The sequence below is a fragment of the Larimichthys crocea genome, chromosome XII (assembly GCF_000972845.2).
Source record: "Larimichthys crocea isolate SSNF chromosome XII, L_crocea_2.0, whole genome shotgun sequence".
In the NCBI taxonomy this organism is placed as follows: domain Eukaryota; kingdom Metazoa; phylum Chordata; class Actinopteri; family Sciaenidae; genus Larimichthys; species Larimichthys crocea.
Genome location: NC_040022.1, coordinates 18,606,940 through 18,624,702, shown reverse-complemented (window position 1 = coordinate 18,624,702; position 17,763 = coordinate 18,606,940). Strand labels below are relative to the sequence as shown.

Below are 17,763 nucleotides of genomic sequence, written 5' to 3'. Positions count from 1 at the left end.
GAGAAAGATAGATGACAGGGTCTTTTCCTCCCCCCTGTGACCTCTGGTTTACTGCTGCATCCTGTTTTCAGTCGGTCCCTCACTCTGCTCTCTACCTTCTATTCATTTAATATTCCTTAGCTCGCTCCCTGCTTCCGCGCTGGGACTCTCTGGTCATATCATATGACATTTGGTGGGCACATTTAATCCTGAGTGCCTCACAGAGGTAGAAGTACACAGATTCTTTTTTGTTGTTGATCTCTGGCCTCAGTAATCAGACCTCTAAACTTGGCTGCCACCATTTATGCTGTAATACTTCACCATGTTTGAGCTGCACAGCAGGGCTGCAGTTAACCAAAGCAAGTCTTGGTCGACTGAAATTCTCCCTACCTTTTAACCAGTTGGTGAGTTGATGGGGAGAAAAATAAAACTATGCACATTGTCTTTTAATGCACTATGGCCAAAGTGCGCTCTACCTGCTAGCTGCTAATCATTGCTAATCAAAATTATACAACACTGCCAGGCAAATGAATTGCTGCAATTTGACCATCAATGTTTTCACATGTAGCTCTGTTGATGCCTTCAGGGGCATGTCAAAAAGAGTAAATATGCATGCAGTAGTAACACACACAGGCATATGGATTTCATGGATTTGCATGTTCGAGTTTTGGAGTGTGGAGTGTGGAGGAGGTTAAAAATATGAGGAAGAAGAGCATGAAAAGGATTGTGGAGAATAAAGTTAGTGCTGCAAGACCAGTTTCACATACTGAGGTGCTAAACTTACTGTTCTTATTTAGATTTGACTGTCCGTCAGTATTCCAACAGCCCGAACCTGAAGGAGTAAGCTGTGCTACATCATGAAGCCAGGTTCAGTAGACTCTCCAACAGAATGAACAACATAAAACATGACAAAGCAGATTCCGTATGAAGTCCGATCGCATACAGTCGATAAAGTTATCACTTCATAACAATCAGTGTTATTTCTGACAGTATAGCCAATGTCCCTCCTACACCCCAAAACGATAAAGAGACTAAACAAGAGCATACAGACCAACCGACCAACTCATGGGAAGGTGTCAGCACCACATCTAGTATCTGCAAAGGAGCAATACAGTTACCTGTAACCGTACACTTAATTAGCAGCAAAGAGCAACAAATGCTGCAAGACAACAGATCCTACCTTCATGGAGGATGTAATGTTTTTTTTTTGTTTTGTTTTTATGAAACTCAAACAGCAGCAGGGGCAGCACAAGCTACAGCTTCCAAAATTACCATAAAACGATAAAGAGTAAACACTCCTCTGAACTGTTTCAATAAAAGCTGAACATTATAATCTTTGTAAAGGTAGAATTCATTCCAGGGCTGTTGTATTAGACTGCATTTGTTTTAGGTATACCTGAGTGTATGAAGCAATAGTGGAATAATTCATCTTCCACTCCTGCCTTGAACCTTTTTAAACCCTTGACTGTGTATGGAGTGTGTGTTTACACACTAGTCAAGTTGTTCATCTTCCAGTTCCCCTGCCTCCTCTCAGCCTTCGGGCTATTTTTACAAAGAAAGATGCATTGTTCTGATGCTACAGGCCTGTATGTCTGTAGGCTTTGCTTCAGTCAACACCTCCACCTCAGGTATGGTGGTCCTTGATTGTTCTGACAAGCAGACAAAACGTCCTTGGCTCAGTCCAAGGCTTTAATGGCTTGTTTAACTGGGGCTGTGTTGCAGTGTGCTGCAGATAAGCTTTGCTGAGAATATGCTTGTTATCTTGTTTTTGGAAAGTGACACTTGAGTGGCTTGGAGCATTATCGAGACTCTGCTTCTGGCTTTTCACCAGCTGAGCAGAAACGAATAATTATTTTCATGATCAATTTTTTTTTTTAGTTTTCTATGAAAAATCTTAAATGGCTTTGCTGTACTTAGTACTGCCAGTTATTTTTATGAAATCAACTGAGATCCTTGGAAATATTTAAGACCAAAAAATAATCTTTGGAACTAAACATCTGTTTTTTTTTCCCCTTGCAACTCATGAAAGATTTGGCAAATTGGACAAATAAAGATAACAAATAAATAATTTGCTGCTAAAGTGATGAGACACTTTAGCAGATTTGTGTTTCTGCTGGACACAGCATGGGACTTCATATCTACAGAGAGAGCAGGTCCTCTTTATGGAGTCCACCATGTTGACCCACCATGTTTTTCTACAGCAGCACAGAAGGGACAAACCAAATACTGGCCCTACATAGGAACTTTCACATTCTTCACGAGCTTCACAGCCGCTGTAGTTTCTCCTCCTCCATGTTTAAACAGAGAGGATGAGGTGAGGGGTTTTCAGTTGGTTGCAATCTGAAACTTCACCACTAGATGCTGATAAATCTGACACACACCAGGCCTTTTAAACAATGTTGTAAAGGAGGAATGCCCAGAATTAAAATGCAAAAAATGTCTCCAAAGTAGAAAGAAAATGTTGGCCTTCTGTTCTCCTTCTCCACCGATGTAGCATTGCAATGCTACTACTAACAGTAGTTGCAGTAGTGCTCCCGAAGACATGTAAACAAACATTGATGTGTAAAATGTTCCTTTGACACATCACGGCAAAGAAAGAATCAACAAATAAGTGTGTTTTACTTTAGTTTGTCCTGTTCATCCAGTTTCTCTCATTATCTGTCTTCTTTGTAAGTTTTGGGAAGTTGGCTGCATAACTGTTGTTCACTTTTCATTCAAAAAAAAGTCCTGGTCTCGATATTTTGATACTGCAAACAGTGCTCGTTTGTAGCATGAATGCCTTCTGTACATAAGAAAGCTGCTTGTGTTTGACCAGTCTCCACTCTGATGATTCTTGGAAGTACCCTGGAAGTACCCTGGAAGAAGAAGGGACTTTTTTGGGAACTATTGCCCAGGATCAAAAAGTTTAAAGTAGGTTCCTGTGGTCATCACAGAGATAAAGTGTCTTTGTGTCCTGACATTAACCTATCCTAATGTGGCGATGACATTCAAGCTCCCGATCTCCTCTGACAGCTCGTTCTGTAATTGTACAGAGGTTCTGGGTCCTCCCTGTGCTCCATCTCCCTCGTCTACAACCCAAGCCGGCTGAAAGAAACTCCCACAGGGCAGCTGAAATCTAAATAGTTTTGACCTACTTCTGCTCTGTGGCAGATGGATGGTGCAGAGAACCTGACACCTCATGAGCACCAGCAGCAAAAGCTTTCAACACATAGTCAATGTATTACCTACAGTAGGCAAACCCCCAGTTTGGAGGTGCAGATAGGGATCCCGGCACAGAAGCAGACCTGTGCACTATGCAAATCCGGCGGTGCGGGGAGTGTCAGAGTTCACTTGAACGGGGAAACAAAATACAGCGACCTACGACAGAGAAGTTGAGCCAGATTAAACTTTTGGACGTCTGGCTGTGGCCAAATCAGGTGTTGTGGCGTTTCAAAGTCCGAATGAGGTCTTATATCTGCATAAAAATACAAAAAAGTGATCAGTATCAGTTAAAGTTTATGCATTATTAGAATTCTTTAACTGTTACGTCACAGTCAAAACAACACCAGAACTTTTAAAGATGGTGCATACATGTGTTGTTCTGGCTGGACTGTTGTAACTCTCATCCATTTAAGGGATAGTGATCTTTTTTATGTGGCTGAAATATGTATTTCTGCTGACCCCGTCCATAGCAGTGTCTGCTATTGTGCCAGGATTTCTGTCTGCTTCACTGAACTGGGTCGTGCTGACGGCCGTCTACTGTAGGTAACACACTAACTTTTGATAAGTACCTCATACAACCTCGCTTCAGATCACCTCAAGTGTCAGCTTTGGTGGGAACCCCAGTGGAGCTAACGCAATACACCTCCTCAAACACCTGAATGCAGAAGTCACAACTTTTTTTCTTTTTTTTCTTGTCTGTGTACTGTCTCATTTCTCTCCCATTTTCTCTTCTTGAACTTTTACTTGCATTTTCTTCCTCATCCCTTCAGGCTACTGTGGCTTCTTCTCATGCCCAATGAGTTAGCAAGGTTATTAAGAGGTCCAATGGCGCGAACACTGTTTTGCAGAGCAGGCACACACTGAAGGAAAAACCCTATGTCATGCTCCAGTTACATGTGTGACCTCAACCAGTAAGAATGCACCAAAACGTTATTTCTGTCTGCTGCCGGGTCATAAGTTTGCTTTGGGCCAGCATCAGGCAAAGCGTGTGCATCGGTCTGTTTTTGTGTCAGGTTGACTCTCGTGCTCCTTTCTTGTAGGGTCACATCTTGTGGTTTGTTCCCTCATCCTTCTGTCCTCCTCCAACGCCACACTCTGGGTTCACGAGGAAGACGGCACTTTCTTCACTGTTGAACACATCGACTAGCAGGTTCACAAAGAGGGGCTTTCATAAATGGATATTGACATGTTACATTTTAGAGTTACAAAGAGAGCCATTGAGAGCCGGAGTGTTTGCTACTTGAAAAACCAGGGAGCGATGACTCCTCCAGTTCTTACCTCGTTCATGAAGACGTTGTTGGACTCCAAGTCATCTGACCTCAGTGAATTCAGCCAGTAGCAGAGGTCTGACTTTTTTTTTTTTTTTTAGTCAAAAGTTTTCTGGTGGTGGAGGTGTGCACGTGTGTGTGTGTAGGATTTTCTCGCGCCACAGCCCATAAAGTAAAACTAAGCAGAGGCATAGGAAGAGGTTTGTGAGAGTGTTTAGTCATGAGGTAATGTGACAAAGGGAGTTTGTGCCAGTGATTTCTAGGAAAAGAGCCTTGGCTGCTATAATATTCACACACATGCTGTAGATCAACTCCTCATTCCCGTGTGTGTGTGTGTGTGTGTGTGTGTGTGTGTTGGCTTGCTCCTCTGAGTGTGTGTGCGCATATGCTCCTGTCAGTGTGCATTTTGTGTGTGTATGTGGGAGAGAAAGCACCAGCCTGGACTAGATTAAGTGTGTGTGTGTGTGTGTGTGCGCGTGTGGGGTCAGTGTGGGGATTTCCTTTCCTCTTCCCGAATATACATCCCTTGCTGTAGAACACAGTGTACTTGTGGCTCCCCAGGAACATTGGAGGTAATGTTAAATTACATAACATGAAGTCTACAAATGTAACCTTTGACCTTGTGAGTGAAGCACTCATTTCTCAACACGGTTGACAACTGAGAATAACTCTTATTTCTTGAAACCTTTGTGTTTGCTTACGTGGAAAACAACCCAAGCATGAGTGATGGCCAGCGTATTGTAGGTGACCAACCCGAGGGAGGCCCTTGAAGTTTATGAGCCAGTCCCCACCTTTTGAACATACCATTCCAGTGCTGAGACTCCCTTTCTCCAGCCCTCCGCTTTACTGTGTTTGAATATCCGATATGTCGTATTGAAAGAGGCTTTCCTCCAGCCAACTTAACTGCATGATCCATTTTATTAAGGGTGGGGGTGGAGTTGTGCAGGGGCACATTTCTAGGAATCGAACTTTGCTTTCATCGTCTCAGCTCTTCAATATCTTTGTCTCCTCTCTCTTTCCCTGAATGTGGTTGACACAGGAACCCTTCCAAGGCTTTCTACCAGGCCTTCCAGTCTGGCAGCAGATTAAGGGACTCAAAGGCCCACAGCGATAGGTACAGTACCGTATTGGTTTGGACTGGACACGCCTGCAAGAGTGTAACAACATGTGTGCAGTGTTCAGTAGCAGCGAGCTTTGCTTTCCTCCACGTGCATGGATTGAGTTTGGAAACAAAGCCTGGCAGCAAGCACGGGATTGGCCAATAGGCGTCTCAACAACATCTCTCTCTCTCTCTCTCTATCTCTCTCTCTGTCTCTCTCTCTGTCTCTCTGTCTCTGTAATTTTCTGGTGTGTTTTCTTTGACAGCTTCTATCTGTAACCATATATAATGCCTGTGTCACTTAAAAATTCTGGTTCAATTTACTGCCGGGGTGTTATTTTCACAAGTTTGGCCACCATCTCTATTGTTTTGATGCAGAGACAAACAGAGTCCAATAAGACAAGTAACACGAGCGGTCATACAGATCAACAGATTATATAAACAAGTTAACACACTACAGCTGCATCTAATGATTATTTATTAGATTTTTTTATAAATCACTTTTTAATGATATAAAACAGAACTGGACAGATAAATCACTCAGGACAATATACTGTAAAGCCAATTGCACTGTATTTGCACACATACTTACACACATATCACTGTAGTTGTATTAGTAACACAAAAATTGCAGCACAGAAATGCCAAACTAGGTTTCCAAACTGTCACCATCGCAGAGTTTGTCCACCAGAGAGTACTGGGTAGCTGTTAAATGTCTCGCTTAGTATATGTCTTGGTCACAATTAGGGATGTGCGATATATCGTCAAAAATATTCCCCACTGTAAGAATATGTCATCCCACGATAAAAACGATAAATTCCCATTGATGACGTATGTATGTGTGCGACACACTCGCAGCCCGACATGCATATTGACAAACATGGCACATCCTCACGCTCCGGCCGGCAATCTGACACTCAGATCGGTCAAACCTCCACAGACAGCCTGAAATGTCCGTGAAGCAGAGACTATCCAGGTGGATTCATAAACTCTGATAATCTACCTGTGTGTGTTCTCACTTTGTTTATTTCATGTACCAGCTTCTAAATCTGAGTCTGACTCGCAATTTACGCCGCAATATAATGACAAGACGAAGTTTAATTTGATTTGTGTCCGATGATTAGAGAGTGAGAGAGAGAGAGAGAGAACGAGAGAAAAAGAGAGAGACAGACAACAATAACAGAGAGTGAGTGCTGGCATTGATAAAGCTGTTATCAATCAGAGAAATAAAAAGTAATTTCCTGATTGTTTCACAGCGGTTACATTCAGCAGGTATAGAAACGCCCACAGCAACACACCACCAGCTCCCCCTAGCCTTTATTATTATTTCGGTGATATATTTATAGTCAAAAAGTTTAGGCTGAATTGGTGTTTATTTATCATTGTTTTTATCATTATCGTGATAAATACCAGAAATTATCAGGATACATTTTTTAGTCCATATCGCCCATCCCTAGTCACAATTCATCAAAGATCTTTGTCCATGTTAAGAAAATAACTATTGTTACTGTAAATATCAAATATCTGAATCAATATTGGCTTCTAAAATCTAGTATTTTTCCTGGTATATTAAAAAAAAAGGCAGACCTAACTTATTCCTGCTAATTGTCCATCGTGTTGTGAAACTTTAGGCCCCATAAGCACAGACGAGATGATCAAAGCTAAGGCAGGAAGTAGCGCTACAGTCTAAAAGACATTTTGAACAGGCACTTCTGGTCATGATTTTATTCTTCCCTTTTTGTTTATCACCTGCCTCGAAATCTCACTGCTCACATTGCTTTCAGTAGTAGTCTCAAGTAGCCAAAGCTATGAAAATAATACGGCTGTTAGAAGTGAAAATTTGTTGGTTTAAAGTAAATCAAGAAAGCTGAAGAGTGTGTGTGTGCACGCTGTCTGTAACACAGGATTTAAATAACAGCCTGATTACGGCCTGGTGTTTGAATTCACCTTTATTCACAGTTCCATTTTGAAATCTGCGATAAGCTTTTAAACTTAGAAATGACGCTGCAGTGCGTGGCCTCGAGGTTCACACAGACACAAAAACCTGTCACCGCTGAGCGTGCGGTGCCCTCAACATCTTTATGATGCCTTTTACTAAAATGAAAAAAGGAAGCAAGTGAAACCATATCTGGGTGACAGGAAATGAAACTGTTTTTAGAGAAATATACAGCTGACACACCATCACCAGCCACTGAGGGACTGTACACACACATGCGCACACACACACACACTAAATAACTTTAGTCCATTTGCTGCTGGTTTTATAGATGCAGGTAATTTATGATCTCAACTGAGACGTGGGTAGCGTTTTACCACCAAGTTCAATACCTGTTTAGTCCTATTCGTTCAATGTTTTGCTCCAATTTTAGGTGATTTCCGCTCTCAACACAAGGCAGTAGGATGGCACAAATAGTACCGTTATGGGCCCCATGCTTCACTTCTTTCTTTTTTTTTTGTTTGTTTGCCTGTTTTTTTTGATCGGTCTTGTTGTGGATACACTTTTCTACCAAGGGCTGCTTTTGTTTCCATGGAAGCAAAGATAACCATGGCTTTGTTTGAGACTCTGTGTTTGGTAGATCATGGCGATGACCCATCATCACTTATTCACGTTTATTTGGGATCATATCCGAGGCAACCAAGATGAAGTCATAGAAGAGGTAGTGAAAGAGAAAATGTGACACTTTAGTGAAAATCACTTAATGTGATTGTTTTGTAAGTCCCTATGTGGAACTTATGTCAGACCACATCAACCTCCCCTGCAATGTCGAGAAAATGTTGTTTTTTTTAAGTACATATGTGAAGAAAGCCTACCTTTTTTTAATATACTCATTTTTGTTTACAGGGAGCTGTTTCTGTCTCAGCGTCACGGCTGCACAGTAGAACTATGACAGATGCAGAAGACTGCACTGTCAAAATAAAAGTCCCCCATATGGGCATCCTCATGGCTCAGTTGGCACATGTTTCTGGCAGAGGACCTTTTGTAGTATGTCATCCTCTTCTGTCTGTTTTTCTTTCTTTCCTCCTCATCAAAAAGAAAAACTTACATTATATAAAACAATTGAATTGACCAACTTTTAGCAAAGTGTACATATATGTGTTGACATTCCGGGGTCCAAGGTCTGAATTGACTAGAACCACACCAGAATTGCTTGAGTTGTTACTTTTTATTGTCCTGATTCATCTCCCAGTCTTTGGTCCAGACTAAAATATCAAGTATTTGATGGAGTGTCATGAAAATGTGATACAGATATTTGTGGCTCTCAGAGGAAGTATCAACTAACTTTAGTGATCTCCTGACCTTTCCTCTGGCCCCCACATGAGGTTCACCTGATTTACACATATAAATTCATGTCTCCCACAGGAGTAGTAAAGTCATAACTTTAGCGATACCTCAGCTTTTCATCTTTCATCTTATTTTGGTTTATGACCAAACGTCCGCAGAACCAATGACACCCCCAGCCTCAGCTATACTCTGTGTTTAGTGCTAATTGGAAAAACATTGGCATGCTAACATACTAAACTAAGACGAACATGGGATACATGCTAAACATCAACACGTTACCATCGTAATAATAATCCAGTTAGGCTGTAGACTCATTGTCTTGTTTAAAAATATGCAGTTACCCAACTTGAATTTGCTTTTGCCAGATAAATTATACCTCAAGCTTGTCAACTTGGGTACATATGTTTGGTTTAGTTTGCTACTTATCTGTACCATCCACAGTCGCCCGCTTAATTATAGAGCTGTTTGTCTTGTTGGCCTCGGTACAAAAATGTAAACAGAAACAAAGCCTGCATAAGACGTTTGTGTTGTTCATTCTGTAATTAGGCCAGAGTCCGACTATGCCAACAGTTTTGATACTTTAGCGCTTCCTCATTTCTTCTCTGCTGGCTTGACAGCTGACAACCCATAACTAGCGCAGTTCTGTAAAGTAAACTGTGGAAGTTGTCTCGGATAAAAATGAAAGGAAGTGTATACTGTATGCACATCTGATATGCTCTGTATACTTTTGGTGTTGATTTTACTGTCAGCAGGCCCTGTACAAAGCTACATACTCAGATAGATCAAATAAACAATAAAGATCTGGATTTACGCTTTAAGATTCGAGGCATTTGTGCATCACAAGTGTCAAGGTAAGATTGTCCTGTGCACCTGTTGTCCTTGGGCATTTGATCAGCCCTCTCCTCTTAAGCTCTGAACTTGCCATATCATGTCTGAGGAGATAAATAGACTTAGCGTTTTTTTTTACTGAAGGAAACCTACTGCTCTTAAATATGCCAGCAGTTCTGCCAGAGGCGAGGAATGACAACTATTCGATGTTCAGATGAGTTATTCACGCCCACTGTTCGACGTGCCCACGCTCTGTGTAAGTGTAAACCTTTCCGCCTCTAATGGAGTTTTTTATTGACATTCCTATTTTACAGCTAACAACTGTATGCGAACCACCAAACTCTAACCAGAGCTTATAAACGTCACTCATGTTAATGCAGAAGGTGAAGTTTACAGAGGCGTTCAGTTGCGTAATCAGTGGCAAAGTAAGTTCAAACCTCATTAGCATTCTGTTTCATCTCAGCCCAGCCCTTTGCCCTGCAGGGCTTGACCTTACTTGCATCAGTTACTCTATATACTGTTTGCTTTGTGACACTGGAAAAACAGGACGGGGCTTTAGCATGCATTCAGCATGTTTTGTATTGAAGTCAGGTGCTCAAACAAGTTCTTGGCTTTGACATGAGATCTAGAGGCTTAAACAAGATCATGTGTGTCAGGAGGAGCAGTGCTTTAACCAGGCACGCTCGCTCTTGAGCCCCAAAACACTACTCAGTCATGTTGAGGTTTCCAAAAATCTCCCCCCAGTGCCAGTTGTTCTTGGAAGTTCTACTTGGGGCACCAGATGGTGTCCTAATATGGTTTTGGCTCGATTGTTATTGCCTGCTTCCCTCCATGTAACTAGTACATTTGCAGCTGAAGTACGTAAAGCGTGGCCGCCCAAACCATCGCGATTTAACAAAATCATCTTTATTCACATTGACTCCAGGAAGCAGAATTACACTTTATCATCCAAATCTTGGCTCCGGGCTGTATGAAAATCTCAGACGCTATGAGAGGTATTATTGCATTGTTGATGTTTTCAAGTCTCCATGGTTACAAACTCATCACTAGGCTGTCACGTGTCCCAGTGACGGTACATGTGGGTGTTTTGAGTTTTCCTCTACTTTTTATTCTCCGGTTTGATCTCCGTAGTGTTGTTCCATCACATTGTTGTTACCTCCACTGAAGCCAGCTGAAGGAAAACCTCAAGAGAAAATGGTTCATACCCAACTGCTTTAACAGCAGTGAGGTCATTCACAGTCATTAGGAGAAGTAACTACAACACAGTATCGCTGTCAAGCGTAGATGGAAAAAAATCTGAAATAATTTGTTGAGAAGTCGACTGGCAGAAAACTATTCTGCAATGATTTTGATAATTTGATTTGAATATATCAAATTCCATTATGGGAAATGGTAATGCTCTTCACATGAGGTATGGGCCAAAAACTCCCCTCCCCGGATGGCTCATTTCTCCTGTAATCCGGGGAGCGTCTGCCCTTTTATTGTCAACATCCAGAAACACTCTTGTGCGAGTCCTCGTAGAATATTTGTCTCCAGAACAGCTGCCTTTACAACATCTTAACAACTGGCACCCATTCTTCATTTTTCTCATCCGTCACATCTCTGTCCTGGTCCACTTTGTTTGTCTCTCCAGCTCTCATTAGTTAAGTTATGTAAACAAGACAGTCGTCACGGATAGTCAGCTGCCGAGCCAAATATTCATCTTACACGCAACATGTGACATTATAATTCTTCATATACTTCATTCACACATAATTTGCTAATACAGGTGACTTCATAATAAATAGGCTAATTATTATTGTACATTATCCTAATCGGTCTTGAACCAAATTTTCCAGTTTCCAGTTCTTGCTGGTTTTAACATACATCATATCATTCTCCATCATGACTTTATGTTCGTTTTAGAATTGATTTTAAGATTTCACTGATCACATTAAAACCATATCTGGGTCTGGCTCCAGGCTAAATAGCAGAGATGTTGACCCCTCATGAGCCAGTTCATAGATCCACAGGGAAGACTTAAGTCAATCTAAATGTGACTGAGCCATCGGGGCTCCTCGGCTTTGGAACGACCAGCTGACGAGATGAAGTTCGCAGAATCAATTACTTTTTTTTTTCTTTTTTTTTAGAATGCTTTTTAAAACCTATTTAGCATTTAAGCATTGTTTTCCATCTTGTTTAACTTCTTAACTTGAATTTAGTCTCGCTTTGTTCGGCCTTATTGTCTTGCTTTCTGTTATATTGCTTTGCAAATATCCTGCTTTTACTTTGTCTGTAAAAGCAATTTGTAAGCTCTGTTTTTAAATGCACTATATAAAAAAAAAAAAACGTTCTTATTATTACTGCTATTATTGTTATTACATAGGTGTGTGGAAATGCAGCTAAACTGCATCTTCTTCCTTTCATTGGCTGTGAACTTGCAGCAGCTCACAAACTAAAATTACAATTCCTATTTGGAAGTTGATGCCACTGTGGGTTTAAAAAAAAAAAGTCTGTACAGAAATGCATTGCTCTTTATTTAACTTTATAAAAAAAAAGGAAAAGTGTGAATTGGCCTTTTTGAAAACTGGTTTGAACAAGTTCAGCAGCTTTGGGCCATAACTTAAAAAAACACAGGCCTGCGCTGAATATACAACGTGTGCATGAAATACTGTGTACAGTACGAGTGTGATTATGATAAAGCGTGTTTTTGTCTGTACTGTCTGAAGAAACTGGTGAAGCAACAAGGGTGTAGCCCAGAGAGTCCACTCAGGGTCTGTACTTTATAGAGTGAGAGATTCCTCTGGGCACAGGCCTATTGAAAACTCCTGTTAGGGTGGAAAACTATAGGAGGGCCTGTGTGTGTGTGACGCCTCATTGGAATTAAACACACATTTGGTACAGGGTGAAGCTGAGGTTGATGCTGTTTTTTTCCCTGGTTATGTAACCACTTGTGGGGGGTCACATAATGTGGTCTATGGCGGGGGAGAACGAGATACTAATGTACGAGTACTGACAGCTGTACATTCTTTTGTGTTGTGTGCGCCTATCTATCTCTATAGGCTGAATGACACTGTGTTTATCTTAGTCAACACTTCTGCTTTGTTCATCATGTGAAGTGCTCACATGTAACTCATGTAAGGCGTTGTCGTACCTAACGTTGATCAAAGGCAGTGAGATGTGTCACGAGGGATGTGAGTGACAGTGTTCATTGCAGCAGAGGTATGGGGAGCGTTCTTTCCCTGGACCTGCTCGACGATAACAATCTACTGAGGGCTTCCGCTCGCCTCGCACACACATCAGCTGGATGGTGCTGGAGAACAGAACATCGTGTCCTCGGGTGGGGTGGGGGCGGGGGGATGTCTATAGTCAACCTGATGCCCAGTTGCAGGCGTCTTGAGTGCACTCTGTTTAACTATTGGAAAAACAAGCTTGGCAGTGCCCTCTGGTGGAGAAATTATTTAATTATTTGTCTTTTTACTCGTATACTGTATGTATGCCATGTTATTAGTTCTATTATTAGTTAATACCTGACTGTACATGTAGCACCACCTTGGCTTTTTGTGTGAAATGTCTTGGTGTGGATATTCAAGGTCTCCAGCGGATGAGTCCTTACTGAGTTTAATCCACTGGTCCATTTACTGGATTGATCATTGGCACAAAATTTGGTCGTGGTTTCTGGAGGATGAATTTCAGTTACGTTAGTGATCCTGAACAAATACCTGTTAATATCCTAACACCCTCAGTTGTGTTTTATATTTAGTGCTATGTGATAATTTGTAAATGTTGGAAGCTACTGCGCCAAACTAAGACAGCTGCTAGACATTATCACCGTAAGTCACTGCCTATAGACTTTTGTTATTATGCCTGTCAGGCCACAAAAAATCCTAAACACATACGCATGCTCTTTGTACTAAGGTTGTTACAATACCAGAAATTTAAACTTATTAAATGTATTTTGAATTTGTAGTATCATAGTATACTAAAGATGAAACACAATACCTCAAAGCCCCAAGCACACAAAACAGAATTGTTTTTTAGTTGTATTTATGAACAATCTGCATTGAGTACTGTTTTTAATACATTTGTATGTAATTAATAATTCAGAATGAATAAATAATTATTACTTTTAATCAATTTTCTTCCTCATTGTGCGGCCTCGAGGTGAATATCTGATTGTAGTTTTTTGTAGCTCTGTACCTTCAATACTATCAAATGAATTATTTTTAATTACGTGGTATCAAAAAAGTACCTTTGACGACTTTAGTTTGATTTTAACTATCACTTTTAGTAGACAGTCTTTAAAACATTTGTCTCAGGGCAGTTTGGAAATAAATAAATAAATAAATAGAAACTAGTTTGACAAATTAAAAAAAGTTTTAAGAATGCATATCATTTTTACGTGCTTTTTTATTTGATAGAAATTGTGGCACGAGTTGGCCTCCGTATAGTACAGTTACTACAGTTACTATGAAGCGGGCGGAGCAGACATGCCTGACATGTCTCTCCGCCTCCTGTCAGCCCCTCTTGACTCCTCCACCCGTCGGTTCATGTTTCATTATTCTAAATGTGGTCACATTAACCCACTAAACCGCCTCCGGTGCGCTGCGGTGCCCTCTTTCTTTTACCCCCGTCGTGACTCATGCAGCTTCAGCAGCAGTCCGCGCCATGCCGTGCACGTTCTCCTACAAACCTCCGTGCTGCCCCGGGGACCCGACCCGGCACGCGACCTGCCAGCCGCCGCTCTCCTGTCGGACACGCCGCAGGTAAACGAGAAGGGGCCGGTGATCCGCCGAGCTCTGCCCGCCCGCACACCGCATGCTTCTTGCGGGAGCGGCCACAGCTGAAGCGAAAACGTGCAGATATTGTAGAGGGGCAGAATACTGTTGATCTCCTTTCTCGTTGTTTGATGGTAAATGATGTGAAATCTGTAGTTTATGAAGGTTTGGAGTAATCTGTGATTTATTTATTTTTTTTAGAAGTAGCCTTTGTTTGATAGGATTGGTCTGGCAAAAGTTTACTTGAATAATCTCAGTATTTCTGAAGGCGAACTAGTGTTTTTTTTGTGGTTTTTTTTAATCGATAAGCACAGTATCAAACTAAAACTGAATACATCGCTTACATCAAGTATGTGCACACATATAGGTACTATGAGACATGCGACATGTGCCTAATTTGTGATGGGTTTCAAGCTGTTAGTCATCATAAATGTTTGTCTTGTGCATACACATGTATAATACTTTAATGTGTCTTTATACCTGTCTGGGGTTGCTGGCAGTCATTGCAGACATGACCACACCTACTCTGAATATGGCATTTTCAAGAAACACCAACTCACACTTGCCCAGTACCCTCAGGGGCCTGACCTAGATTGGACTTGTAATATACATAGTATGACGATGGTACATGGTACGCGGTGACAAGGTTATATTATATGATCAACCCCACACCAGAGGTGAGACGATGGTGGGTGGTTTGATTCATTGAGCACCAGTGTCTTGTCTGTTTTTTTGTTTTGTTTTGTTTTGTTTTGTTTTCTTTTATCATTTATTTGCATATTTCTGATTTGACATGAAAGCAGAAAAGTATAAAAACAATCACTCCTGACATGACCTTATCTGTCTTTTCTGTCTCACAGGGCCTCTGGAACCAATGTTGCTGCCATTGATAATAAAATTGAACAGGCAATGGTGAGTAATCCTTTTTAATAACTGATCATGCATGTCATTTTCTAAGTCAAAGTCATCTTTGTAATCTTGGTCATTCCTTTTATGTCCGTCTTTGACTTATTTGCATTTTTAAAATATATGTCTGTTTGCTTTAAAGCATTAACGCACTGAACACACAGCTAGAATAAATACTTGAACAAATGTAGCCTTGAGCTTCACTCTCATGTCCTTGTCTGAACATGACAAATCAGCTCCCTTGTGACTGCTGCCGCTGGTCAGGTCCTTATATCTTATTTCATGTCACGTCTCTTCGTCCTCCTGCAGGACCTGGTGAAAAGCCATCTGATGTATGCAGTGCGCGAAGAGGTGGAGGTCTTAAAGGAGCAGATCAAGGAGCTGTACGAGAGGAACTCTGTGCTGGAGAGGGAGAACGCTGTGTTGAAATCTCTGGCCAACAGCGAGCAGCTGTCTCAGCTGTCCACCCAGTCGGCCACAAGCTCCAGCACCACGCCTCCCCAGCAAGGACTCAGCCAGCCTCCACAGCAGGCCCAGCCTCCACAGCAGGCCCAGCCTCCGCTTCAACAAGTGCAGAATCAGCCACAGCCGCAGCCACACCCCCAGCTCCAGCACCACCCCAAACCCCAGCAGCTCCAGACTCAGCTCGATCCCAGCCAACAACAACTGCAACCCAACGTCACCTCCGCTTGAAGTGCATCTGCCCTGCTTCGCACAGGGCAGAAAAAAGAAAAAAAGAAAAAAGAAGAGCATCTTCTCTACAACTTATTACAATTTAGTGTATGTGAAATTTAAAAGAAGAAAAAAACTTTGTCTTCTTAGCCACCAGCTTGACCACAAAGTACAGTGCTTGTGTGTATGTGTGTGTCAGAATGGGTTAGAAGCAAGTGTGACTGTGTAATGAAAGTGTGTATGCATCTGTACTGTGGGCCTTTCCAGTGTTAATGCAATCATCAAAAGAGAGAAAGAGAGAGAGAGAGTTTGACAGAGAAAGTGTGTGTAGAGTGTCAGGGAAGGTCAGGGTGTTTCTTCTTCTCCCCCATCTTGGCTTTGTTCCCGGATTGGTCGACTGCTGGGTCCAAGCCTGTGGACAGGATGTCTTTTCTTGGACCAGGACCGAGCAAGACCGGGCCTACGACCTGACCTGAAACCTGCTCAGAGCATGGGTGTGGAAAGGGAGGGGAGGGAGGTTCATCACCTCACGTAAGGGACAAACAGGAGTGATTGTCAAAGAGAGCGATTATTTTTTTAAACGAGAGATAATTGAGTGGGTAAAGGGGTATTTTTAGCCTTGCTGTTTCATGTTGTAAAGTAAGAAGTGGGAGAGAGTCTATTCTGTTTTTTTTTTCCAAGTCCAACCCTTGCATCAGTCTTTTGAGTTCTACTGTTAAGTGTTTTTATTTATTACAGGGCTGCTATAAATGAACAATTTCATGAAACCTGTTTAAACAGTAGCCCGGTGACTTGTTTCCTTTTTTCCTTTTACAGCATTGCAACAGATTGGCCATACTTCCCAAAGGGGGGGGGGGGCGATGCTTTATGTTTAATTGTTAAAAGATGGCGGCAAAAACAAACAAATCAATTCTGACAAACGTTTAACACTAACTCAAATGTTACTCTGCAATTGCCAACTCATTGCTCAAGTCAAGATCCAGTATGAATGTACATTTTTGTATAGTATAAAGTATTAAGAGCCTTGATGGGTGACTCTTCACCCGTTGTCATCAAATCTTAAGGTGGGCCTGCAGAAGGTATTTGATGAAGATTAAATTCTGTTGGTAGTTTACTCTAAAAGTGAATTAGTATTGCCATACCCTCCTCCTTCATGTTTTTTCCCCCATGTTTTTCCTGATGGGGGACAGGGGGGGGGAAGCTGTGAAATCATTCAACCTACTTTGTAACCAAAGATGCAAAGCTGTGTAAATTGATTATTTTTAAATGCACACATGTATGTTTTTTTTTGTTTTGTTTTTGTTTGTTACTTCCTCCTTCACAAATATTTTGTTGCTGTTCAGCATGTTCTGCATGATCTGTAATCTTTAAACCACTTTCTTACCTCATTTTTATTCAGCACTCTTATTGTAAGATAGTCTGTGAACAGTGTAAATGGGGGCGGGGCGGGGGGGAGGGATGATGCAGAGTCGGCAAAGAGAAAAATAACCTAGTGTTACTGACACTAGTCACAGAAAAATGAAGTGAGCCATGTTTTGTTCATTTAAATGGTGTTTGAATTTCATATGCCAATAGTTTTGTTACATTGCAAATTTTAATGTATTTAAATAAAAGCAATATTCAGATTCCAAAATATGTCTGTTTCCTTTCTTACAAAAATTAATTACACAATAATACAAGATTGGAAAATATTTTATAGTTTGGACATTTAAAACTCTTTACTGTCCGCTGGAAAACTAGCTGAAATATCTGCCAACCTCTGGAGGCTCA

General features: G+C 41.4%; 1 protein-coding gene across 2 annotated transcripts in view; it reads left to right on the top strand.

Annotated features, from left to right (window-relative positions):
- Positions 1 to 17,626, top strand: part of LOC104921277 (TSC22 domain family protein 2) — a 23,669-nt gene extending 6,043 nt beyond the window's left edge. Inside the window, exons 2-4 of one of the 2 annotated variants that reach the window (XM_019273328.2) lie at positions 5,488 to 5,562; positions 15,276 to 15,327; positions 15,631 to 17,626. In XM_019273328.2, coding sequence (XP_019128873.2) covers positions 5,488 to 5,562; positions 15,276 to 15,327; positions 15,631 to 16,014 — 511 coding nt within the window. In that variant the 3' untranslated portion in view covers positions 16,015 to 17,626. The remainder of the gene's footprint in view (positions 1 to 5,487; positions 5,563 to 15,275; positions 15,328 to 15,630) is intronic. The other variant, XM_010733761.3, reaches the window with a different exon arrangement.
- Positions 17,627 to 17,763: the final 137 nt, after the last annotated feature.